This window comes from Hyperolius riggenbachi, chromosome 8, assembly GCF_040937935.1.
Source record: "Hyperolius riggenbachi isolate aHypRig1 chromosome 8, aHypRig1.pri, whole genome shotgun sequence".
NCBI classification, from domain to species: domain Eukaryota; kingdom Metazoa; phylum Chordata; class Amphibia; order Anura; family Hyperoliidae; genus Hyperolius; species Hyperolius riggenbachi.
In genome coordinates this window covers 160707483-160735289 of record NC_090653.1, presented here as the reverse complement: position 1 = coordinate 160735289, position 27807 = coordinate 160707483, and the positions used below count along the sequence as shown (strand labels likewise).

The 27807-nt window shown below is 47.9% G+C and overlaps 1 protein-coding gene across 3 annotated transcripts in view; it reads left to right on the top strand.

Moving 5' to 3' along the window:
- Nucleotides 1–17462: 17462 nt before the first annotated feature.
- Nucleotides 17463–27807, top strand: part of DLG3 (discs large MAGUK scaffold protein 3) — a 413798-nt gene continuing 403453 nt past the window's right edge. For all 3 annotated transcript variants that reach the window (XM_068247624.1, XM_068247623.1, XM_068247626.1), the window contains exons 1-2: nucleotides 17463–17726; nucleotides 17905–18036. In XM_068247624.1, the coding sequence (XP_068103725.1) occupies nucleotides 17693–17726; nucleotides 17905–18036 (166 nt within the window). In that variant the 5' untranslated portion in view covers nucleotides 17463–17692. The remainder of the gene's footprint in view (nucleotides 17727–17904; nucleotides 18037–27807) is intronic.

The window sequence follows — 27807 nt, the reverse complement described above, 5'->3', positions numbered from 1 at the left end:
CGCCATTGTATGTGCTCCCTGGCAGTGGAAACACACAGACAGCAGGAGGTAAATTCAGCAGCAGGAGGAGGAGGATGAGTGTGTGGCAGCAGGCAGTCAATGAGGCAGGCAGCGTGACATAATAGCCCTGGTACCTAGCGGTGATACCAGGGCTGTAAATAAACACAGCAGGCAGGAGGTCCCAGACAGCGGTCATGCAGCCCACATCGTGTCCAATACACAACTGGGACAACACAGTTTTCAACCCGGGCACCTCTGAAAAATTAAACCTTTTTTTTTTTTATGGTTTTTTGGTTTTGTTTGTAAAACAAATTACACAGATATATAGCTATTGTTTGACGTAATAGCTGGTGGCAGAAGAATGTAATTCTTCTGTGTACCCTGGCAGTGGGAAACACAGACCGACAGCAGCAGCAGCAGGAGGAATGGAGGAGTAATGTGAGCAGCTATTGTTTGACGTAATAGCTGGTGGCAGAGTGGCAGCAGAATGTAATTCTTCTGTGTACCCTGGCAGTGGGAAACACAGACCGACAGCAGCATCAGCAGGAGGAATGGAGGAGTAGTGTGAGTGTGGCAGCAGGTAGGCAGCGTGACATAATAGCCCTGGTACCTAGCGGTGATACCAGGGCTGTAAATAAACACAGCAGGCAGGAGGTCCCAGACAGCGGTCGTGCAGCCCACATCGTGTCCAATACACAACTGGGACAACACAGTTTTCAACCCAGGCACCTCTGAAAAATTAAACCTTTTTTTTTTTTTTTTTTATGGTTTTGTAGTTTTGGTTTTACAACCAATTACACAGATATAGCTATTTTTTGACGTAATAGCTGGTGGCAAAGTGGCAGCAGAAGGAAATTCTGTGTACCCTGGCAGTGGGAAACACAGACAGACAGCAGAAGGGCAGTACACAGCAGCCCACTGTAGGTGTAAAATGTGTGGCTGCAGGCAACGTAATAGTCAAAGTGAACCAGGCTGGCTTAGTGAGCAGGAGCCAGGAGGTGGTAAAGGGTGGTAAGGCACATTAACGATGGTTCTTAGCCAGTTCATGTCCCCCTCTCGCCGACAACAGGGGCCAGGAACTCGCCTTCCACCCACGCCTGGTTCATCTTGAGAAACGTCAGTCTGTCCACAGACTTGTGAGACAGACATGAGCGTTTCTCGGTGACCACGCCACCAGCTGCACTGAAGCAGCGCTCGGACAGCACGCTGGAAGGGGGACAGGACAGCACTTCCAGGGCGTACTGCGCCAGCTCGCTCCAGATCTCCAGGCACTTGACCCAATACTCCATGGGATCAACAGGGGCATCGCTGTCAAGCCCGCTGTAGGACCCCATGTAGTCAGCCACCATACGGTTCAGGCGCTGGCTGTGACTGGAGGAGGATGCTGCTGCATGCACCTCCTCTCTAGTCACTGCTGCTGGAGCCTCTACAGTCCTGTAGAGCTCGTTGCTGAGAGACAGCAGGTCTGTGGGGCGCTTGCTGCTGGATGCAGGCACCTGCTGCTGCCTCTGTGCTGGCTGGACAGTGGGGGTGGAAGGCTGGGGGAAGGCTTCCTCCAAGCGCTCAACAAGGGCCTGCTGCAAGCTCCTTATTTGTTGCGCTGGGTCTCCTCCTGCAGGCGGCAGGAACTGGCTCAACTTCCCCTTGAGGCGTGGGTCCAACATCATGCTGATCCAGATCTCCTCCCTCTGCTCCCTCTGCTTCATCTGGATCACTCTGGGGTCCCTGCGCAGGCACGCTAGCATGTGCGCTGCCATTGGGAAGAGGCGGGCCACGTGTGCTGGCACATCGATGGCAGTGCTGCTGTCCTCATCCTCCTTCTCTGCCGCCTCATCCTCTCTCCACCCCCGCACCAACTCAACTGCGCTGTGCTGATCCCCCTCATCAGCAGCAAGGTCAGGGACCTCCACCAAGTCCTCCTCCTCCTCCCTCTCAGAGGTGGACTGTGCAGCTGCATGACGCTCCTGCTGGTCCAAGGCTGCCGCTCCCTGTTCCAGCAAAGCATCGAGGGCCCTGTTCAGCAGACAAACCAGGGGCACCCACTCGCAGACCATAGCATGGTCCCTGCTCACCATGTTAGTGGCCTGCAGAAAGGGAGCCAGCACTAAGCACACCTGCTGCATGTGCCTCCAGTCATCATCGGGGACGATGGACGGGATGTTGCTGGTCTTGTCCCTTCTCTGAGCGGCGGAAACAGTGGCCAGGGCAAGGTACTGGTTGACAGCGTGCTTCTGTTCAACCAGACGCTCCAACATCGCCAGGGTGGAGTTCCAGCGAGTCGGAACGTCAAGGATCAGCCGATGGCGTGGCAGCTCCAGCTCCTTTTGCATGTCTTCCAGGCTCGCACAGGCTGCAGCCGAGCGCCGGAAGTGACGCACAACGTTCCTTGCCGTTTCCAGCAGTTCGCCCATCCCCTGGTAGGTGCGCAAGAACTTCTGCACCACCAGGTTCAGCACGTGGGCAAGACAGGGGATGTGGGTCAGGTTTCCCCTGTCTATTGCGGCAACCAGATTGGCCCCATTGTCGGCCACCACCTCTCCGACTCTGAGGCCTCTGGGGGTCAGCCAAATCCTCTCCTGCTCCTGGAGTTTGGCCAACACATGGGTTGCCGTCAGCTTGGTCTTCCCAAGGCTGACCAAGTGCAGCAGCGCTTGGCAGTGGCGGGCCTTCACGCTGCTGCTGAGGCGGGGGGTTTGGCCAGGTGTGCCGGAGGATGGCAGAGGATCGGAGGAACCTGCTGCAGTTCCCCTGACCCTGCGGGGTGGCACCACCCACTGTGTTGCTGCTGCTGCTGTGCCCGCTGCTGCTCTCCCATCCTCACCCCCTTCCACCAAGCTGACCCAGTGGACAGTGAAGGACAGGTAGCGGCCTGTCCCGAAGCGGCTGCTCCAGGAGTCCATGGTGACGTGGACCCTTTCACCAACCGCGTGCTCCAGCCCTCGCTCCACATTGGCCATCACAAAGCGGTGCAGTGCAGGAATGGCCTTGCGGGCGAAGAAGTGTCTGCTGGGGAGCTGCCAGTCTGGGGCTGCACAAGCAAGCAGCGCACGCATGTCGCTCCCCTCCTGCACGAGCGTGTACGGCAGGAGTTGGGAGCACATGGCCCGTGCCAGCAAGCTGTTCAGCTGCCGCACGCGACGGCTGCTGGGAGGCAGAGCCCTAACCACCCCCTGGAAGGACTCGCTCAAAAGGCTCTGGCGTGGCCTTTTGCTGGCACGGGAATCAGCGGACACAGCAGAGGAGGCCACTGAGGACTGGCTGCCAGAACAGGCCTCAGTGTCGGCGGCAGGAGTTGCAGAGGGGGGAGGAGCAGTGCGTTTCCGCACTCCTGCTGGTGCTGCTGGAGGAGCAGGAGGGCGGGTGGCTGCTGTTGCTGCTGCTGCTGCTGCTGAAGGCTGTGCAGTGATGGGTGTGGTGCCACTGCCAGCACCAGATGCCTTCAGCCTCTGGAACTCCTCATGCTGGTGGAAATGTTTCGCAGCAAGGTGGTTGATGAGCGAGCTGGTGCTGAACTTTAAGGGGTCTGCACCTCTGCTCAACTTCCGCTGACAGTGGTTGCAAGTGGCGTACTTGCTGTACACTGTGGGCATGGTGAAAAATCGCCAGATTGGTGACAAAAACAACCCCCTACGGCATGGAACCGCTGCTGCCTGTCTCCCTGTGGTGGTTGGGGGGGGGGCTTGGGTGCGGCTGGTGGTGGTACTGGCAGATGCTGCTGCTGCTGCTGAGCCTGAGACACCAGCAGGCTGTGGGACCTGCCTACTGCTGCCAATGCTTGCAATGATGCGCCTCCTTGCAAGGCCCACAAGCGCATCCTCCTCCTCCTCCTCAGAGCTGCTGATGACGACATCCCCTGGAGCTGGTGGCACCCAGTCTCTGTCTGTCACCGTGTCATCATCATCCTCCCCCTCCTGAAACATGTCCTGCTGGGATGATGACCCCCCAAACTCCTCTCCTGATGCATGGATGGGCTGCTTGACTGTCGCCACAGTCTTGCTGTCTAATCCCTCCTCCCCCAAAGTGCCCATCAGCATCTCCTCCTCAAAATCGCCAACAACAGCAGACAATACCCTGATGGTGCCTGGGGTAAAAAGACTGCTGAGTGACAGGTCGGCGACCTACGGTGAACTGGCCTCCTCCCCAGGCCCTGCTGGGCGGCTGCTGCGAACAGGGGTGGTGGTGGTGGTGAGGGTGGAGGCCTCGGATGCAGAGCTGATGGCGGGCTGCTCATCCTCCGTCATCAGTTGCACCACAGTGTCTGCATCCTTTTCCTCAATGGGACGTTTCCGACCCGGCTGGAGGAAAATCGGAGCAGGTGCTACACGCTGCTGCTGCTGTGTCTCTGCAGCGTGAGTTGCAGATGCTCCTGCTGGGCGGCGCCCAAGGCGTCCACAGCCAGTGGCTATAGGAGGAATGTTAGCCACTGACGCTGCTGCTGCTGCTGCGGAACTGTGCATGGTGGCGCGGCCGCGCCCACGGCTTGCCACAATGCTGCTCCCTCTCCTCCTGATTCCCTTGCTGCCCTTCCCCTTGCCCAAACCGCGCTGGCTGCCACTTCCAGACATCTTCGATGTTTTGGGCGTAAACACAAAAGTTTTTCAAAAAGGGCGGGTGAAAAGTGGGGTACTTTAATGGAGTGGGTTGGTGGGCGAGGTGACTGAGTGAGTGTCTAGTACAGTAAGTAAGTAGTAACAGTCAGGAAGTACAACTAGCAGTTACAATAATCAGTAGTAATCACAAGGAAATAGAGTGTGTGTACACTACAGACAGCGAGTGCACGCACGCGCAAACACGTGCAGGAGCTAGCCTATGAACACTGACTGAGTGAGTGTCCCTAGTACAGTAAGTAAGTAGTAACAGTCAGGAAGTACAACTAGCAGTTACAATAATCAGTAGTAATCACAAGGAAATAGAGTGTGTGTACACTACAGACAGCGAGTGCACGCACGCGCAAACACGTGCAGGAGCTAGCCTATGAACAGAGACTGAGTGAGTGTCCCTAGTACAGTAAGTAAGTAGTAACAGTCAGGAAGTACAACTAGAAGTTACAATAATAAGTAGTAATCACAAGGAAATAGAGTGTGTGTACACTACAGACAGTGAGTGCACGCACGCGCAAACACGCGCAGGAGCTAGCCTATGAACACTGACTGAGTGAGTGTCCCTAGTACAGTAAGTAAGTAGTAACAGTCAGGAAGTACAACTAGCAGTTACAATAATCAGTAGTAATCACAAGGAAATAGAGTGTGTGTACACTACAGACAGTGAGTGCACGCACGCGCAAACACGCGCAGGAGCTAGCCTATGAATACTGACTGAGTGAGTGTCCCTAGTACAGTAAGTAAGTAGTAACAGTCAGGAAGTACAACTAGCAGTTACAATAATCAGTAGTAATCACAAGGAAATAGAGTGTGTGTACACTACAGACAGTGAGTGCACGCACGCGCAAACACGTGCAGGAGCTAGCCTATGAACAGAGACTGAGTGAGTGTCCCTAGTACAGTAAGTAAGTAATAACAGTCAGGAAGTACAACTAGAAGTTACAATAATAAGTAGTAATCACAAGGAAATAGAGTGTGTGTACACTACAGACAGTGAGTGCACGCACGCGCAAACACGCGCAGGAGCTAGCCTATGAACACTGAGTGAGTGTCCCTAGTACAGTAAGTAAGTAGTAACAGTCAGGAAGTACAACTAGCAGTTACAATAATCAGTAGTAATCACAAGGAAATAGAGTGTGTGTACACTACAGACAGCGAGTGCACGCACGCGCAAACACGTGCAGGAGCTAGCCTATGAACACTGACTGAGTGAGTGTCCCTAGTACAGTAAGTAAGTAGTAACAGTCAGGAAGTACAACTAGCAGTTACAATAATCAGTAGTAATCACAAGGAAATAGAGTGTGTGTACACTACAGACAGCGAGTGCACGCACGCGCAAACACGTGCAGGAGCTAGCCTATGAACAGAGACTGAGTGAGTGTCCCTAGTACAGTAAGTAAGTAGTAACAGTCAGGAAGTACAACTAGAAGTTACAATAATAAGTAGTAATCACAAGGAAATAGAGTGTGTGTACACTACAGACAGTGAGTGCACGCACGCGCAAACACGCGCAGGAGCTAGCCTATGAACACTGACTGAGTGAGTGTCCCTAGTACAGTAAGTAAGTAGTAACAGTCAGGAAGTACAACTAGCAGTTACAATAATCAGTAGTAATCACAAGGAAATAGAGTGTGTGTACACTACAGACAGTGAGTGCACGCACGCGCAAACACGCGCAGGAGCTAGCCTATGAATACTGACTGAGTGAGTGTCCCTAGTACAGTAAGTAAGTAGTAACAGTCAGGAAGTACAACTAGCAGTTACAATAATCAGTAGTAATCACAAGGAAATAGAGTGTGTGTACACTACAGACAGTGAGTGCACGCACGCGCAAACACGTGCAGGAGCTAGCCTATGAACAGAGACTGAGTGAGTGTCCCTAGTACAGTAAGTAAGTAATAACAGTCAGGAAGTACAACTAGAAGTTACAATAATAAGTAGTAATCACAAGGAAATAGAGTGTGTGTACACTACAGACAGTGAGTGCACGCACGCGCAAACACGCGCAGGAGCTAGCCTATGAACACTGAGTGAGTGTCCCTAGTACAGTAAGTAAGTAGTAACAGTCAGGAAGTACAACTAGCAGTTACAATAATCAGTAGTAATCACAAGGAAATAGAGTGTGTGTACACTACAGACAGTGAGTGCACGCACGCACAAACACGCGCAGGAGCTAGCCTATGAACAGAGACTGAGTGAGTGTCCCTAGTACAGTAAGTAAGTAGTAACAGTCAGGAAGTACAACTAGCAGTTACAATAATCAGTAGTAATCAGAAGGAAATAGAGTGTGTGTACACAGACAGCGAGTGCACGCACACGCAGGAGCTAGCCTATGAACAGTGACAGTGAGTGTCCTAGTACAGTTACAGTATATAACTACAATACAAAATACAATCAATCAGTAGTAAAGGACAGCAGAAATACTGGTATAGATGAGAAATAAACAGAGGACAGGAGAGAACAGCTGCCCACACAGGCAGGCCCTGAGGCCTAAAGCTGTAAGCCTGCAGCAGCTGTCTCTCTCTATGTAACACAAAAGCTACTAACTAAAATACAATGTCTATCTAACTAACAACAATATAGGTGTATATAGGAGGTGTATGTGAGCAAAAACGCTAGGTGATTGACCACAATAAAGCTCTTGCTAAGCCAAAGCACAAAGGAGCAGATCTCTCTCTGTGCAAAGTCAGGCAAGGACGGAAAAACGGAACATGGCGGCCGCTATTTATAGGGTAGGGGCTGGCCAGGGTCCCCCTCTGTGATTGGCTGCCGTCACAGGGCCTGGGAGCCCTCTGATTGGCTCTAAGGACATCAATCTGGGCTATGACGCTATTCGAGCTCGGTATTCGAGCTTGAATAGCGCTGTTAGCTCGAATAGCGCGAATAGTGAATGGGCTATTCGAGTTCACTCGAATAGCCCATTCGAATAGCTCCAGCTATTCGGAGCTCGAATACCGAGCTCGAATAGCTGAAAAAGAGCTCGAATATTCGAGCTACTCGAATATTCGAGCTCTGCTGAGCACCACTGAGACCCAGTACACGCCACTCCATAATGTGCAAACCAGATATCCCCTGTGACTGTAAAGTTAGATTAAAGTGAGCAATATACTATCCAACACTACACACTGCTGAACTTGTATTCAAAGCGAGAAAGCCACACACCACGTGTATATAAGAACCAATATGGTTAATGAATAAAGTATCACCATAATAAAATAGGATTAATTCCATAGGAAGTCACAATTACCTGAAGATTGAAGAGAGGTAGCATCCAGCGGCGATATGGAGCGTCCCTGTGCTGCAAGAGACGCTGTCTTCCCATCCCCGTGAGCTTAAAACATAGTGGGGGCCAATCAAAATAGCATAATAACCTTTAGTTAGGGTTGTTTATACCCTAGTTTGATTATTGCATTTGGTTTGCATTCGTTAGATTATAGTGATACCCTACATAGACACCCCGGTAAGATTTATGTATACATGTTATTTATCGGATTGGCCGTTTATCCTGATCTGCGCATGGGTCTCTAACGGTATGTATTTGACTTATGTCTTTTAACAGATGTTTGAATACGGTGTGCCTCTGAGGAAGCGGCTTTTGGCTGTGAAACATGTCAGGCAGTCTTTTTATGTGAATTGGATGTCTGTTCTGTTGTATCTACATGCCATGATAGTGATCTGAAGAGACTTTATATGAAGATTAAATAAGAGGATTTGGTTCAAGGAACAACCCCGTCATGTGTTTTTGTCTCTATAGTATTGATATAGGGGTGGAACCACACTATTTTTATCTTGTCTATAATAAACTTTAGGCCTGCAATTTAGCATTCAATGTGATTTCGGCCCTTAAAACGCTACTTTGTGTCAAATCCAGATTTTTCCCAGGACTTTTGGCGTCTATCCCACTCCGCCATGCCCCCCTCCAGGTGTTACACCCCTTGAAACATCTTTTCCATCACTTTTGTGGCCAGCATAAGTGTTTCTTATTTTCAAAGTTTGCCTCCCTGTAATGAATAGCGGAGATACCGTCGCGCGGGCAAGCGGCAGGGGTGGCTATCTCCGCGTTCCAGCCGGCGGCCTCTGCCACGCAGCAGCATGTCACTGGTTCGCCTGGTCCTTCTAGTGCACACAGAAGGAGAGCTGCGCGCGCGCCAGGCGACAGGACCTTTATGCTAGCAGAAGGGGAATCAGCTGATCATGCCGATCAGCTGATCCCAGCTAGGCTCCGGATTGGCTGAGTCAAGTGGCTGGGGCGGCGCTGCGGAGCGCTGTAGGTATATATAGGACTTGCCTGTTAGTTCCAAGTTGTCTGCCGTTGCGAATGCTTACGTGTGAGCACTCAGACCTCAGTCAGATCTTACAGTCTTGAAGAACCAGCCGGAGCTGGGAATTCACACTTAGTCAGATTCCGTTGATAGCCTCTATTGTATTATTGTATTGTGTATGTAATAGACTAGTTCCCAGGTTTTGAGACCAAGGACCTCACACCTAAGACTAGGAGATTGCTGTATTGCTACTGTCATCTACTAGACTAGTTCCCAGGTGTTGAGACCAAGGACCTCACACCTAAGACTAGGAGATTGCTATATTGCTATTGTTTATACTAGACTAGTTCCCAGGTGTTGAGACCAAGGACCTCACACCTAAGACTAGGATTGAGAGCTACTGTTACCCGTTATGATCTCTGGCTTTCCTGACCACTCTCCTGCTTACTGATTCGGTACCGTTACCTATCTGTCTACCTGTTGCCGACTTTGCCTGTACCCGGATACCGAATCAGTCTTCTGTCTCTGTACCTTGTCTGCCCGTGTGTTGCCGACCTGGCCTGTCTGACCCTTCTGGCTGTCACTCATTCCGTGGGTGATCAGCCTTACTGTACTACTCGTGACACTAACTCTCCAGGTGTCCATTAGCTGCAAGGGCCACCTGTTCCTCAGGAAGACCATCTTGCAGTTCAGTCAATGGTCTCTACCCCATAGGAGTCCACTGGCTGCAGTACAGTCTGATTCCCAATCCATCAGGGAATCCTTGGCTGCAGTACAGTCTGTATCTCCTCCTCTTAAGGAGGTCAGTTTCAGCTCAGTCATTGGCCTCCTGCCCCTCAGGGGTCCACTGGCTACAGTGCAGTCCGATTCCCTGCTCTTCAGGGAATCCTTGGCTGCAGTGGTGTCTGTATCTCCCGCTCCTTGGGAGATAACCTTTCTTTACTGTTGCACCAAACACTCTACCACATTAGGTGTCCTGTGTCAAGCTATACTAGTATTATTGGTGATTCTGTAGATCACTACATAATCAGGTATAGCATCTGTATTATTGGTGATACTGCAGATCACCAATAATCAGAGAAATCTGTGTTGCTGACACCAATCGTTACACTCCCCCAGAGCAGGGACAAGGTCCTCCAGCACCCAAGGCTGAGACACCAAACTGCGCCCCTCCACCCCTTCCACCCCAGCTTTCACTCACTGATTGCTATTAGACTAAGAGGGCCACAGGGCCCACAACCTCCCCAACACCTTAATATCTAGTTATCTGGCTTGCATTCACTGCTATGTATGCCCTTTTCTTATTTCTCTCTGCTAGGGATGAGCGTAATGACCTAATTACGAATTTCCGAAATTTCGCGAAATTACTACAATTACGATTTTAGCAGTAATCGAAATTTCGTAATTTTCGCAAATTACGCAAATTTTCGTAATTACGATTACGAAATTTAGTATTTTAAAGTTTGCAAAGGTTTCTATCCCTCTAGATGCCTTCGTAATCGAAATTTCACTCCCGTAATGACGAATTTCGTGTCTTCAACCGAAATTTTACTGTTTCAGGTTTGTAAGAGTTTCTATCCCTCTAGATGCCTAAAATGAATAGCACAGCCAGCCAGCCTCCTCCTCCTCCTCCTCCTCCTCCTCCCTCCCTCCCTCCCTCTCCCTCTCTCTCTCTCTCCCCCTCTCTCTCTCTCTCTCTCTCTCTCTCTCTCTCTCTCTCTCTCTCTCTCTCTCTCCCTCTCTCTCTCTCTCCCTCTCTCTCTCCCCAGAGATCTGTAGTATTTCAAAACCATACTCACATTCATGACATGTCCAGGGATCAAACCCAGGCCAACCACATGGAAGACAGCTATGCTCACCACCATACCACCAAACACACACTAAATAGACTGCTAACCTAAATCTTACTTGTAGACAGTCATATGAGACACATGCTGGGTGCAGGGCTTTGTGATTGGACCATGCGATAGAGTGAGGTGCAAAAATGAAATCATGCCTAGCAGAGGATGGTTTCACAGTGCTAAATGCTAGGCTGGCTGTGGTGCAATTGGTTAGTGTGTCTGGCTGGTAACAGCAAGGTTTGATTCCATCCAGGCATGTCTTTTCCTTTTGCGTGCGCGCGCTGCGCCATTGAACCCCATGGGGTATTTTGCGTGCGTAAAACTTTACGCATGCAAAACTTTGTGCTCGGTGTTTGGACAACTGTTGAACTCAAAAGGAAAAGACATGCCTGGATGGAATCGAACCTGTAACCTTGCTGTTACCAGCCAGACACACTAACCAATTGCACCACAGCCAGGCTAGCTGTGACCTAACTCTACATGGCTATCTGGGGCTCTGTTGGCTCTGTTTGGACAACTGTTGAACGCAAAAGGAAAAGACATGCCTGGATGGAATCGAACCTGTAACCTTGCTGTTACCAGCCAGACGCACTAACCAATTGCACCACAGCCAGCCTAGCATTTAGCATTGTGAAACCATCCTCTGCTAGGCATGATTTCATTTTTGCACCTCACTCTATCGCATGGTCCATGGTCCAATCACAAAGCCCTGCACCCAGCATGTGTCTCATATGACTGTCTACAAGTAAGATTTAGGTTAGCAGTCTATTTAGTGTGTGTTTGGTGGTATGGTGGTGAGCATAGCTGTCTTCCATGTGGTTGGCCTGGGTTTGATCCCTGGACATGTCATGAATGTGAGTATGGTTTTGAAATACTACAGATCTCTGGGGAGAGAGAGAGAGAGAGAGAGAGAGAGAGAGAGAGAGAGAGAGAGAGAGAGAGAGAGAGGAGGAGGAGTGGCTGGCTGGCTGGCTGGCTGGCTGGCTGGCTGGCTGGCTGGCTGTGCTATTCATTTTAGGCATCTAGAGGGATAGAAACCCTTACAAACCTGAAACAGTAAAATTTCGGTTGGAGACACGAAATTCGTCATTACGGAAGTGAAATTTCGATTACGAAATTGTAAATTACGATTTGAAAATTAATTACGAAATTACGAATTTGGGTCGTAATGTTAAATTTCGCATTCGTAATAAAAGCAGTTCGAAATTTCGAAAATTTCGGCTCATCTCTACTCTCTGCTTCATACACAATTAGGAATTACAGCTGAATGAATTGTGCGCCCCCTCCTACACTGCGCCCTGAGGCTGGAGCCTCTCCAGCCTATGCCTCGGCCCGGCCCTGCACTCCCCATTGAAGTCTATTGCGGTTCGCGAAAGTTCGTGTGAATCAAACGTTTGGCGAAGGTTCACGAACTGAAAAGCGGAGGTTCAACTGAACCTCCGGACTAAAAATTGACTCAGCAGCACTGAAAAGGCTTGGTGTTTCTTTAACAGTTTTAACAGTTTCACAGCATCAGAACTTTGTTTTTCTTATCCAAGCCTCATTTTTAGCTGCACAGAAGAAAACTGCCCGGGCAGTTTTCCCCTTATGATGTGTAAAGCATGATGGGATTTCTGATGTTGTTGTTCTCGTTCTGCTGTTTTGGTGCAATTTTTTTTTTTTTTTACATTTTGAATTTGACATTTGAAGTTTAGCCTGTGCTGCTGGGAGGGGTAATCAGGACACAGGACAATTGGAACTGTGTCTCATGCTCCTTGTCACCTCCTTTCAACCAAAAAGATGGCTGCCCCCATGACAAAGATGGCAGCCCCCATGAATCACAAACATTTGCCTGTTCTTTTAAAACCGGGTGGGTAAGAGATTATATTACCTATCTATTGTAATTAACACAACTAATGTAACTTAATAACAGTATGTTTGTTTAGGCTGAAGTTCCCCTTTAAGGCCATCTCCACTAAGCACTTGGAAAAGCTCTTTGTATAGCGATTTCCCAAGTGCTTTTAATAAATACATTGTATTTATTCTTTTCCGGGTCAAAGAGTTTACTTCCTGACTATTGTCAGGAAGTGAAAAAAACGAATTGCTCTGCAAAAGCGCTTAGAAAAAAAAACGCTAACGCACGTAAGCGCCTGGAGGCGCTAAAAAACATTCCGCACAAAAATGCAAACGCGAGCCCTGGCGATTTATGATGTGAACAAGGCCTATATGATGTAAACAATGTCCATTGTTTATAAGGAAATAAATTTGGCAACCTCCATATCCCTCTCACTTCAGTTGTCTCTTAAAGTAAAATGGGGCACTAGGCAAAGCAGCGATTTTGACTTCCGTTTGCCCTCCCTAGAAGATGGGACGTGGACAGATCTTAGAGGGGAAAGCAACCAGGCCCCTAGACATCAACCAGGCCCTAGGCGCTTGGATGAACTGGCTCTGTGATTATGTGTAAGTGTCTCCAAGCTAGTAGTACTGAGCACAAACAGTAATGTGGAGATCAGTTTTCTGCAGAGCTTGAATGTAAAAACCTTCAGGCCCCTTTTACGCTTTGGTGTTGCGGTAAGGACTGCAAGAGGTTTTTAAGCCAATGAAAGTCTATAAAGACTTCATACTTACACGATGCGGCATACTGCAATGGAAGCAGTCAAATCACTGTAATCCTGTTGCAAAGTCATCTGTGTGTTACAGCATGATCTGAGCCTACTGCACGGAATATGCAGTAATGCAAGTCTATGGCAAAGCTGTAAGTGCAAACGACGGCGGGAATCCTGGGGAGGTACTTCCTGTCTAGCAGGGAGTATGTCACTGAATGGGGTGGACGTATGCAGATGATGTTGTGTGGCGTACTCTGCCACAGCATCATATGTAGAACAGATTTGTGCGGTGATCCTGTGGCAGGCTTCCCTGCCGTGGGATCACCGGACCACGCAAGAGTAAAAGCAGCCTCAGGGATCACTGAGGGCTCGTTCACACTAGGGGCGTTTTTGAGATATTTCAAGCACTGGCGATTTTCAAAATCGCCGTGAAAGCGCTTGTGCAATGATTGTTTATGACAAAGTTCACATCTGAGCTGTTTGTTTCCGATCCGCTCACATAAGCGGTGCATGGGCCATTTTTGAGGCGATACTGCCTCAATGGAAGGTATAGGAAAAACGCAAAATGCTTTTACAAAATCGCTTTGTGCAGCGATTGCGTGAGCATATGTAAGAATAAACACATTGTATTTATTCTTTTCCGGGTCAAAGAGTTCACTTCCTGACTTGTCAGGGAGTGAATAAAAAAAAACCGCTTGGGAAAAGCACCTAGAAAAGCGCTTTTAACAAAACCGCATCGCCCACCCAAGCGCCGGGAGAGGAAAAAAAACCCGCCTCTAAAAAAGCCCAATGCGGACGGACACGCGAGCGGAACGCAATGAGAACGAGGCCGAAGGAAGTATCCCACTTCCAGTCTGGAAGCACATCCCTTGTTATACCTCATTAGTTATGCTTTGCGAATTAACGCTTTTGAGATATTTACCTCACGAGGTTGAAATTTCACCCACAAGTTGTTTCACTTTCTATAAGTTGCAACAAGGACAACCAATTTGACATGATGAGATTGACATGTGTATGTATAGTGCCAAACACACAAATAACTAGGCTGTTTCTTTTTTTTTTCTTTCTCTGTCTGAAAGTTTCTGGCCAGGTCGGGACCGGGTAGGACTGGGTCAGACTATAGCATAACCCTTGTTGATTAGTAATTTCAGACATATAATACTTTTCTGTCAGTAAATGGCTTCTATGAGCAGGAAAGAGATAAAAAGTGTCAATAATTCATAGATTTGAGCTCTAGCATACTTCAACGAAGGTGTCATTGACCAGAGACAATAAAACAGAAAAAACTTAAAAACTAGATTTAAATATAAAATAAAACTGAAGAATATTTTAAAAAGTTATTTTTAGGAGGAGGAGGATGGATGCAATTGTTTTTTTCATCAGTTTATTTTTACCTCGGATGTCCTTTAACCATTTGAGGACTGGAAGTGAGAGGTCCAGGGCTTGCCCACACTTCCCTCTAGGTATCGCATGGTGGTTTGGGTGCCCCAGCTAGTGAGAGAGACCTAGGGCCCCCGGCTGTCGTGCGGACCAGTGTTTGTGATTTTAAATTTCTTTTTTGCAGCTTCCAGGATGCGGTTGACAGGTGAGTGGTTAGGGAGGGGGCCGTGTGTGAGATGTGCCTACATGGGGCGTCCCTGTAAAACGATGCAATCTACAATAGCATCCAACGAAGCCTCCCTCCTGAATGCTAATTTATGCAATTCCTGCTACATTTGGTACAGCAGGCAAAGGGTGTATAACGGTACACCTGATTGGCTGACTGGCGTCTGCTGACCAGATAAAGGCAGGAGATTGCTCTAGCTGGCAGTTAGCAATTGTGTTTGTTGCAGTTAGCATTCAGTTTAGAGGTGGTGGGGGTGAGTTCCCTGGAGGTGAGAGGTCCAGGGCTTGCCCACACTTCCCTCTAGGTATCGCATGGTGGTTTGGGGGCCCCAGCTAGTGAGAGAGACCTGAGGCCACCGGCTGTCATGCGGACCAGTGTTTGTAAGCATTTGAGGACCACAGGTTTACCCTCCCCTAGAGACCAGGCGATTTTTCACAATTCAGCACTCTGCAGCTTCAACAGCTTGCTGCATGGCCATACAACCTAGCACCCAAAGGAATCTTGCCTCCTTTTCTTTACCATAACAGGGCTTTCTTTTGGTGGTCTTTGATCGCTGCTGTGATTGTTAGGTTTTTTTATTGTAAAAAAAAAAGTTTTTTTTTTCTTTGTCCCACTCCCTCCCCCTCCCCCCACTAAATTGGCCCTGGACGGCGATCCATCCACTTCCTCTCCTCTTATAGGCATCAGCCTATGAGAGGAATTTGATTGTGAGCTGCTCAGAGGGACAGCTAAGTGCCCCGAGTACAGCGCTGCACTAGATTGTAGCTCTGTACAGATGTAAATAAACAGGTTTTTTTTTAGTTTTTTTCCCCTAACAGATCATGGTGAGCATGGTGTCTCTGCAAGGAATGATCCTGCATGCGTTCCCTGCTAAACTACACCCCCAGGACTTGATGCATATCACCGTCAGGCAGCCCTGGGGCGCCACCTTCCCGGGGGTGGGATCGGCATTAGGCAGTTGGGAAGGGATTAAAGTAAACCTGAAGGGAAACTTGGAACAAAAGTTAGAAACTTACATTGGTAGAGGGAAGTTTCTGGATAGTCTTGAGGCTTCCCCCATTATCCTCGACCGCACTGATCCAGTGTTGGGACCCTCTAAGGCCAGCAAATCTGACTAGAGCTTGACTAGTGCAGCCTTATAGCGCAAACTTCTCTGTGCCTGCGCAGTAGCACAGAGAGGCTCATACATGGCTATTTCCTCGATGCATGAGCAGCTCCATGCTATTGCACAGACACAGTGTGGCTACGCTCATACACGGCGGGGAGCGCAGCTGCGAATTAGAAGAGTTCTCCCATCCAGTGGTATTGACCTTCTCCCTCACAGGTTTACTTTAATAAGCTTTGTAAATTGATATTAGAAGAAATATTAGGTAAAACCTGTCCACCTTTGAGATCTTTATCTTTCTGCATTATTATTTTGTGATTTGAATACACTTCAGATATGGCAGTGGCCTGCTTTAACTTCAATGACATTTTCCAGGAGTGTGAAAAAAAACAACCTTATCCGTAAGACTATATTCCCAATGGGATGTTGTGAATGATGCAAAAGCAGGATGACGATGAAGGGGAAAAGTCTCATCGTTTGCCCATCAAAACACATTAGGTCAATAGATATAAAGATAATGGGCTTGATTCACAAAGCGATGCTAACCCAGTTAGAGACTTTAGGTGTGATAACCATTGCACCACGCTGGTGAAAAGCCAGTTTAGGCGTGATAAGTTTAGGCCTGATAAGTTTAGGCATGATAAGTTTAGATAAGTTTAGATTGCACGCAAAGTCCCACACACAAAGCAGCGCCATTAAACTCTATGCGAAGTGCACCAGACTTTGCTAGTGCAAAACTTTTGATCAGCTGTGCACTGCGGTGCTAACCCAGTTGGTGCTTAAACTTATCATGCCCAAACTTATCACACCTAGGGCCTGATTCACAAAGCGGTGCTAACAGTTAGCACGCTAGTGAAAAGCCATTTATCACGCCTAAACTCTGTTTAGGCATGATAAGTTTAGGTGTGATAAGTTTAGGCATGATAAGTTTAGGTGTGATAAGTTTTTAGGCGTGATAAGTTTAAGCACCAACTGGGTTAGCACCGCAGTGCACAGCTGATCAAAAGCTTTGCACTAGCAAAGTCTGGTGCACTTTGCATTGAGTTTAATGGCGCTGCTTTGCGTGCGGGACTTTGCGCGCGATCTAAACTTATCTAAATTTATCATGCCTAAACTTATCATGCCTAAACTTATCATGCCTAAACTGAGTTTAGGCATGATAAAGGGCTTTTCACCAGCGTGCTAACTGTTAGCACCGCTTTGTGAATCAGGCCCAATGTCTGCCTGTAAGTGGTTATTTAATGAATGGTCATGTTGGAGAACACAGTTTAACACCACTGACATTTTCAATATGTCTATTGCTGTAATGGGAGCAACTACAGTATTATGGTTAGAATTTGGACAGGATTTCGCTTGCCGTAATAGTTTAAGCACCCAGTATGCATACTGTAATCTGTTAATATATCCGGCTGGATTAGCAGTGTGCAATTGTATGTGTGCGCAAGGCAGTCCCTGTCTAACTGTGGAGCAGCATGTTTGCAGTTGCACTTTGTCCTACTTTCTCTAAACAAACTTCCCACAAGCCAGTCAGGGACACAAGCAGGGAAAGTGATCAGGAGCAGGCTGGGAAGTAAGCCACTCTGCAAAACACAGCAAATAATTGGGAGGTTTTACAGACACACACAAAGGAATATCTGAAACCTTATACCCCAAGCACTGGATCTGGCATTTTCTCCTCAGGTTGCTTGTAACATGCAGAATGGCAGAACTATGTCTACAAGAAAAGGTAAGACCTTTTATTCAGTTCTGCACACTGGATTGTTATGTTGTCTGTAATTCAGTGTCACCAAATTTTACATTTCATGTTCTCCTTTTCCTAATTCTCTTCATCCCTGCTTAATTCCTTCCCGCTGTTGCCTCTGTCACATTCGCTGTGATGTTTACATATGTTCCTGAATTTACAGACACTGAGAGGGCGCTGCACCTGCTCTGCTCCTGCCAAGCTAAACTGTGTGCCCCAGAACAGCAGAAGCTCAAAGACTCTCTGCAGGAGGTGATGTGCATGTTCAGGAGCGACCTCTTCCAGGCTCTTCTGGGTATGAGAAACTAACATCCCCATATGGTGTAGATATAAGCTGTGCAATGATCTTGTTTATCATATGGTATACATAAAGATGACTGTGTTGGTAACACAGGCCAGGAGATGAAGGGTTCTCTTTAGCTAAGTAGAATATACATTAGAGCCGTGACAGGTTGGTATGGCTTGGCAAGGGTTAATGCCTAGTTAAGCAGAAGCTTGAGATCTTATGGTTGAGGAGTTCAGAGTTATTTTCCCATAAGGAGGGGGAGCTGGCCTAATTCAGCTTGCCTGGCAAGTTAGTCAGAACACTTTATTAATTAAATTCAAAGCACTTTGAAAAGGAATGTAACAACAAAAATCTTTACCCCAGGCATATACACTATATGCAGGGAGATAGTGAGGGACTGCGGCCTCTTAGCTGGACACATCACACTGCAAGTTTATTTAAAGAGCTCATATTAGGCACTGTGCCTCTCATAGTCAGCTGTATTCAAAATAATTTTAAAAATTAGACAGGACCTACACACCCACATGATAAATGCCACTGTATAAACTGATCCTTGTTTGCTGCACATCATCACAACTGCGATGATCACCAGCAGAGTTCCTCCTAACCTGGATATGCCAGCTGATAGTCTAGAGTTCCCCTTTATATGGAAACTTAGAAAGCAGAGAACACTCTTCACTAAGAAAAAAAGAACATCCAAATGCCAAAACCTGTAAATACCGATGAGATTCAAAGAGTGAGGATCAAAGGAGATGAGCTGTATCAGAAAATTCATATCTGTCATAACTTCAGAATGGTGAGCTTTCTGAGTACAGAGATAGACCAGGTGAATTGCATTAGAAGTCCTGATTTCAAACTGTTCAAATGGCGTGCATCTAAGAACTTCAAAATAATGGTTTCTCAGGAACGTGGCTTAGTAGACTGTCATTCTGTGTCTGAACGAACAGCAGAACTTGTGGGCTCTATTTGAGACAAAAAGTAATTATGAATTAAGAAATATCTACTGTAGATTGGGCCACTGAGTGTGATAAAAGAACGTAACCACCCTCTGCTTCTACTTATATATTGTTTGGCGTACGTTTGGTTGCGCTGCCGGTGAGGTAGGCGCAGGGTGAGCCGAATGTTGGCTCACCCTGCTGCTGCTCAAATCCACAGCAGCGCTAAATACTATTCTCCTATGAGTTGATACAACTCGTGGTGTAATTTGGGGTCTGGTGATCTCACTAGTGCTATCACTTTTGCAAATTACAGATGCAGAAGTCTCAATCTTCCAACTGTAATATTAAATACTCAACACAGGAAGAAGTGAAGGCAAGACTAAATAAATTAAAAATAGACAAGGCACCTGGCCTGGATGGCATGCATCCTTGGGTCCTAAGGGAATTAAGTTCAGTTATAGATAAACCCCTTTATCTTATCTTTTGTGACTCTCTTTCAACTGGCAGAGTCCCAGTGGATTGGCGTACAGTCCACGTTTTCCCATTATTTAAGAAGGGCAAAAAAATCAGATCCAGGAAATTATAGACCTGTAAGCTTAAAGTGGACCCAAATTAAAAATACAAGTTTTCAGAAATAAAATCTATTTTCTAAATTACAATAATAAATAGCAGCCTTTTTTCAGCTGCATGTTGACAAATATAAAATATTTTACATTTAATGGAGGAACCAATCCCTTCCTTTCATATTGCCTGACAGAAACCGGCAAACTGGTGGAATAGCAGGTGTCTGGCATAGGAAGAATTGCTAATGGCTGCCACCTGTATAACCCTAGTTATGGAAAGAGAAGGGTGAAAAGCATGCACTGAAATGCTCATAGGCTTGAAGGAGTGTTTATTTATCTTTGTATGTGTCAGAGTGGTGCAACTAAATATTTTGATTGAAAAAAAATGTTTGGTTTGGGTTCGCTGTAACATCAGTTTTATGCAAACTATTTGAGGGGTTACTAAGAGATACTGTACATGACTTCATAGTAGAAAATAATCTTATTTCTCAGCATCAAATGGGTTTACTAAAGACAGGTCCTGTTATAATTAACATGCTCAGCTTTTATGAGGTAGTGAACGCTAATATAGATATTGGGAATGCTGTAGATATGATATACTTGGACTTTGCAAAGGCCTTCGATAGAGATGGCCCGAACGGTTCGCTGGCGAACGGTTCCCGGCGAACTTCCATGGTTCGCGATCGCGGAGAACCGCAAACTTTTCCGAAAGTTCGATTCGCCCCCCCATAGTGCATCATGAGGGTCAACTTTGACCCTCTACATCACAGTCAGCAGGCACATTGTAGCCAATCAGGCTACACTCCCTCCTTAAGCCCCCCCCCCTCCTTATAAAAGGCAGGCAGCGTCAGGCTTTTCACTCGTGTGCCTGCAGTAATTGGAGAAGGGAGAGCTGCTGTGCAGATACCTATAGGGAAAGCTTAGTTAGGCTCTTGTAGGCTTCTTAGCTTGCTCCTTGCTGATTCTTATTGCTAAAAAAGCACCCCTCAACAGCTCTTTCAAGAGCTAATCTTGTTCTTGTGATCTTTTTTTTTTCTTTTTTGTGTGTGTGTGTGTCCCACAGACACTTGTATTGCATAGACAGCCTTGGTAATTCCTACTGTGTGTGCCGCTGCCAGGACCAGCACATTCAGTGACTACCTGTGTGTGTGACAGGTGCACATTGTAATACCCATCACTGCATATACCTACCTGTTGTTCACTTCAGTGCACCTACCTACTTACGTGAGCGCACACAGTGTCACTGTGCCTGCCCGGTACCTGACTGTGTGTGACAGGTGCACATTATAATACCCATCACTGCATATACCTACCTGTTGTTCACAGTGCACCCACCAACCTATGTGAGCACACGCTGTGTCACTGTGCCTGTCTGTGTGTGACAGGTGCACATTGTAATACCCATCACTTCATATACCTACCTGTTGTTCACTTCAGTGCACCCACCTACCTACGTGAGCGCATGCAGTGTCACTGTGCCTGTCCGGTACCTGTCTGTGTGTGACAGGTGCACATTATAATACCCATCACTGCATATACCTACCTGTTGTTCAGTGCACCGCGTTGACACACTGATGAAGCCTATGTCACAGTAGGCGTAATGCGTATGTGGGCGGATCTGGAAGACGTGAGGCCGGAAGTTAGCCTGGCGTAGTGCGCACTATTGACGCTCCGTCTTGGATTGCATCCATCCACAGTTTTCCCCGACTAGAGTCAGGTACCTGTAACCCGCGGGACGCCGCAGGGCTCTTGGTCCGAGGAGGAACGATCGGTACTGCTGGAAGGAGGTAACTCTTCTCTTGCACAACCCTGTTGAGGGAATTGGATTCAGTACCTATGATATTGGAGACACTGTTGATGGACACTGCAAGGCTGCCGCTGCCTATGTGTTATTGGAACTGTTGAAGCTGATTAGAAATAATTACCTGCATACTATCAGGCTTGGTTCCAGGAAGCGATTGGAGTCGCACAAATAGAGTAGCTGCTCATGAGCAACACATACACACATACCTATAGAGATCGGCCGATCTAGATTGTGTGTGAATGTGGGGTGAGTGCGAGCGCCAGAAGTACTTCATCTGTCAAAGCCCACGTCTGTGTTTTTAGGGATATTGGGGTTTTATGGATGGTTGCTGCAATTTTCTACTTAATAAAATTATTTTTGTTATATAGTTCTGTGAGTGGCGGTTGTATTTCAATATAGGTCTGTTGTTCAGTGCACCCACCTACCTACGTGAGTGCACGCAGTGAGATATACCACTCCATGCATACCTGTTAACTGCACCTGTGTGACTGCACATTGTATTAGTCAAGTCAGTGCATACCTTTCACTTCATCCCCCCTGATATGGACAAAACGGACAAAACAGGTAGAGGCAGAGGTAGAGGCAGACCCAGAGGAAGGCCACCCGGCAGGTTTGTGCGAGGTCATGCTGATGTGATTTCGTGCAGCCCTCAACCAAAGTACAGTGCTCAAAAGAAAGCATGTCCCAAGATTTTCAGGACGTGGTTGACTATTTAACACAGAACACCTCATCTTCCGCAGCCACCAGCGCTACTACAAGCACCACATCCACTGTATTTGACACTTTGCATGAGCTATTTGGTGGGGAAATCACTGATGCACAGCCATTATTGTTACAACAAGATGAAGGCACTAAGCAAGTTACACCACCTCATATGTCTGAGTTAGGCGACACTATGGACGTAACATGTGAGGAGAAGGATGATTAAGTACCTGCTGTGGGTGCAGTTTTAGAGGTGTCTGAGGCAAGCGCAGCTGGGCAAGATGATTATGATGATGACAATGATACGGATGCCACGTGGGTTCCTAACAGACGAGGTGACCAAGGGGACAGTTCAGAGGGGGGAGTCAGAGAGAAGTAGGAGGAGACGAGTTGCTGAAAGAAGCAGGGGGTGCTTGTTGTCAGAAACAGCTGGTGGCAGTGTCCGGCACCATGTATCGCCACCTATGGACAGCCAGCCAACATGCCCTTCAACGTCAGCTGCTGATGCCACCATAGTGCCATCACCCCAGGGGGGATCAGAGGTTTGGACATTTTTTAATGTGTCTGCCTCAGATCAGAGCAATGCCAACTGTTCTCTCTGCCTCCAAAAATTGAGCCGTGGAAAGGCCAACACCCACGTAGGTACAACTGCCTTACGAAGGCACATGCAGAAAAGGTACAAACTGCAATGGGAAGAGCACCAGAGGAAAAGCAGCACACAGAAGAAAAGCCACCCTCCTTCTACTCTTCCTCCTTCAGGTGCAGCATCTTCAGCCGCTTTCTCCCTTGCACCTACACAGCCACCCTCCTCCACAACGCCTCTGCCCTTGAGCGGTTCCTGCTCCTCTGCCCACAGCAGCCAGGTGTCCGTGAAGAAAATCTTTGAGCGGAAGAAGCCAATCTCTGCCAGTCACCCCCTTGCCTGGCGTCTGACAGCTGGCTTGGCGGAACTGTTAGCTCGCCAGCTGTTAACATACCAGCTGGTGGACTCTGAGGCCTTCCATAAATTTGTGGCCATTGGGACACCGCAATGGAAGATATTGCAATTATTTCTCTAAAAAGGCGATACCCAAACTGTACCGTGAAGTTGAGAGGCAAGTGGTGTCATCTCTGGCACACAGCGTTGGGTCAAGGGTCAACCTGACCACGGATGCCTGGTCTGCCAAGCACGGTCAGGGCAGGTATATTACTTACACAGCCCATTGGGTCAACCTGGTGACCGATTGCAAGCAGGGAGTACGTGGCTGTGCAGCGGACTAACTTGCGACACCTCCACGGCTTGCAGGCAGGCCTCCTGCCACCTCCTCTCCTCCTGCTACATCCTCTTCACTGTCATTATCCTCCTCTTTGGCTGAGTGGCAGTTCAGGTGCTGCGATCCCCTCTCCAGCTACACAGCCCCAGCTCCCCAGGGCCTATGCTGCATGCCAGGTATGGCGGTGTCACGCCATCTTAGACATGTCTTGCCTCAAAGCGAAGAGTCACACTGGAGCAGCTCTTTTGGCTGCTCTTAACAAACAGGTGGATCAGTGGCTGACCCCGCACTCGGATGATGAGGAAGGGGTTTCTTTGGAGGAGGAGGAGGAGGAGGCGGCGGCAGAAGAACAACCGCAGCAGGCGTCGCAGGGGGCTTGTGCTGCTCACCGTTCCCGTGGTATTGTTCATGGCTGGGGGGAGGAGGAGGGCTTACCTGACGTCACTGAGAAAGAGCAAGAGGAGATGGATTGTACGTCTGCATCCAACTTTGTGCAAATGGCGTCTTTCATGCTGTCCAGCCTGTTGCGGGACCCCGGTATAAAAAAACTCAAGGGGAATGAGCTGTACTGGGTTGCCACGCTACTATTCCCTCGGTATAGGCACAAAGTGGCAGAGATGTTTCTAAATCACATGAAGGCAGAAAGGATGCAGCACTTGCAGAACAAGCTAGCAACTATGCTTTACAATGCGTATAAGGGTGATGTAACAGCACAACGCAATAAAGGTACCACTGTCAGTAATTCTTCTCACATGTCCACGCAGGAAAGTACAGGACGCTCCAGCGATCTCATGGTGATGTCGGACATGCGGACATTCTTTAGTCCAATGCCTCGCCTTAGCCCTTCCGGATCCACCCTCCACCAACGCCTGGACCGGCAGGTAGCCAACTACCTGGCCTTAGGGCTCTTTCACACTACAGGCAGCGGTGAAAGGCTAAAACGCTGCGTTTTGGCTGCAGGCGTTTTCAAGGCGTTTTGAAGGCGTTTTAACGCCTCTACATTACAGTCAATTGTAATGAGAAACGCCGCGGTAGGCCCAGAAAAAGCGCCTGGGAGCGTTGAAACGCAACGCTCCAAAACGCAGCGTTTAGTGTGAATGGTAAAATGAAAGTCTATGGACTTTTTTTTACCTAGGAAAACGCCAACTTCGGCCGTGGCGTTAAAACGCCGAAAAAGCCCTCTGGCGTGAAAGGGCCCTTAAGTGTGGATGTAGACACTGTGAGCAGCGGTTAACCCTTGGACTATTGGGTGCGCAGGCTTGACCTGTGGCCAGAGCTGTCACAATTTGCCATCCAACTTCTGTCTTGCCCTGCCACAAGCGTCCTGTCAGAAAGGACCTTCAGCGCAGCTGGGGGCATTGTCACTGAGAAGAGAAGTCGCCTAAGTCACAAAAGTGTTAAGTACCTCACCTTTATCAAAATGAATGAGGCATGGATCCCGGAGGGCTACTGCCCGCCAGAAGACTAAGTCAGTCCCCACACACAGCATCTCTGCCTGCAGGCCACTTGACTGCCTTCTCCGCCACCATCTACAGGGTCCAGGGCACCAGGCGGATTCCTGAATTTTGCGGCCGTTATAATAATTTTTCTGGTGCGTGTACATGCCTGCCTAATTTTTCTGGCTGCACTGTGGCTGCAACAACAAAACAAAATGCATGTACAGTACATGTGCCAATTCCCCTTTGTGATCATTACCTTGCCGCGGTGAAGGGGCTTGCGTATCACAATAAAGCAATGACCGATGGCTATATGAGTGTCTCGTGGGGTCAGGGGCAAACTCAGGATTTTCAAGGGGGGGGGGAGTTCCTGAAAGGTCTCCCTCAGCCACACACAATACAGTATAATAATATGGTAGGACATCATACTGGTTACACATAATGCAATTTCTCATCTGACTGACAGGATCTGACAATTATTTCCTAAATGTTCATTCTGCTCCCGATTGACAACGGGATTGATCAGGAACAGTTTGGATACAGCTAATGAGGACAGCCAACATTGCTAATGAAGGGGAAAATGGAGCATTCCCCCAGCAGGGGCACAGGACTGTGCTCATACCTAAATCTGTTAAGTTCCCCAGAGCTGCTCCATGCTCTGTACACACACTGCTGCTCCATGCTTTGTACACATGCTGCTGCTACATCCAAAGTCAACTGTAGCAGGGAAAGAAAGGGACCAGTTCTGTGAGCTGCAGAATGCAGGGTCGGACTGGGCCACAGTAGTACAGTTTTTTTCCCTCGGTGAGCCCTGCCTCCAGGTCTTTGGTGGGCCCTCCCTCGTCTGACAGAGCTCCAATTGCTGCCTGCAGCACAAAAATTCTCTTCTCAGTGCTGTAATCACTCATGCTGAGAGCAGTAGCATAGCTAAGGAGCTGTAGGCCTTGATGCAAATTTTGAAAATGGGGCCCCCCAAGCACTCTATACATAACAATTGATATGACGCACCAAAACCTGCCAATGGCAACTACAGTGTCAGAGGTGCAAGAAGGGGATGGGAAATAGCTTGCTTATGATTACCACTGTTCAAAGTATCTATTGAAGTGATTATTATGAGCACAGGACCAATAGAGAGGTAATACTGTAGTTGATGGAGGGCCCTTCGGGGCCCCTTTGTCCCAAGGGCCCCGATGCAGTTGCAACCTCTGCGGTCGCAACCTCTGCAACCTCTGCGGTCGCAACCTCTGCAAAGTAGGACATTACTTTATATTGAAGGAGGGGACTCTATGCAGTTTTGCTGGGCAGCAGTGTCTCTGAATTACAATACTGCTAAGATCATATACATTTGGCCCCATCTATAATACATCATGACCACGCCCACCTTCCGGTGCATGGTCACGCCCTTTTTTTCACCGCAATCATGGGATGTGTGGGCCCCAGGTTGAAATTTATTTGATGGGCCCCCAGTGTCCCAGTCCGACCCTGGCAGGATGCCTGCAGATATTCTGGTGTCTCAACTTGTGCCTGTCCCCAAAAACTGCACCAGCCCTGGTCTGAGGGGGTATTCTGGGCAGCTTTAATCCCCCCTGCGTTTGCCTATGAAGGTCGTTGCTTCATTGTGGACAGACCAAATTTGATCAGCTGGACAGTCACTGTTATTCTATCATTGAGCTACCACAGCCCAGCGACCATATGGGCTTGAAAACCGCTATCGCCTGCACTCTCGCCATGGTGCGCACCAGTCCAGCAAGGCCGTCACTACACAAACCGCTGTTTGCGGTGCGTTACACAGTGAGTTTGGTGTGTCAGTGTGAAGCAGTACTCTAATTACACTCCCTGACTGATGTATACACATGCAAGATGTTTTAAAGCACTTTAGGCCTGCAATTTAGCATTCAATGTGATTTCTGTCCTTAAAACGCTGCTTTGCGTCAAATCCAGATTTTTCCCCGGGACTTTTGGCGTCTATCCCACTCCTCCATGCAAAAACTCAGATGTTAGACCCCTTGAAACATCCTTTCCATCACTTTTCTGTCCAGCATAAGTGGTTCTAGTTTTCAAAGTTCGCCTCCCCATTGAAGTCTATTGTGGTTCGTGAAAGTTTGCGCGAACCGAACTTTTGCGGAAGTTCGCATTCGCAGTTCGTGAACCGAAAATCAGAGGTTCGGGCCATCTCTAGCCTTCGACACTGTTCCACACATGTCTGGTGCAAAAGTTGAGGACTGGGGAAGAGTCTGTGTGCATGGATAGGGAACCGGCTGATGGACAGAAAACAAAGAGTTGTGGTCAATGGATAATACTCAAAATGGGTGACTGTTAGCAGTGGGGTCCCACAGGGGTCTGTACTGGGTCCAGTACTCTTCAATTTATTTATTAATGACCTAGTAGATGCAGTAGTAAGTAATGTTGCTATTTTTGCAGATGATACAAAATTGTGCAGCATCATCAACTCTCAGGAAGGACATATTGCAACAGGATCTGGACAGGATGGCTATATAGGCACATAAATGTCAGATGAAATTCAGCGTTGAAAATGTAAAGTCATGCATTTTGGTCGTACCAATGGTCTAGTACTATACAAAATACATGGAATACAGTTGGGGACATCAAACTTGGAGAAGGACTTAGGAGTACTCATCGACAACAAGTTAAATAATCGTACTCAATGCCAAGCCGCTGCAGCTAAAGCTAACAAGATTTTGGAATGCATTAAAAGGGAAATGAAAACTCTAGATGCTAGCAGAATATTGCCCCTGTTTAACTCTCTGGTAAGGCCACATCTGGAATATGGAATTCAGTTCTGGGTACCAAAGTACAGGAAAGATATTGCAGCTTTAGAGCAGGTGCAGAGACGAGCAACAAAATTGATACAAGGGATGGAAGGTCTCACTTGCCAAGAAAGGTTAGATAAACTGGGTTAATTTAGTCTAGAGAAAAGACGCCTTAGAGGGGATCTGATTAACATGTATAAATACATCAGAGGGCAAAATAAAAGCTTGGCGGATTAACTTTTTGTCCCTAGGCCTTCTCAAAGGACTAGAGGACATGATCTAAGCAGGAAGGAAAAACGTTTTAGCCATTTAT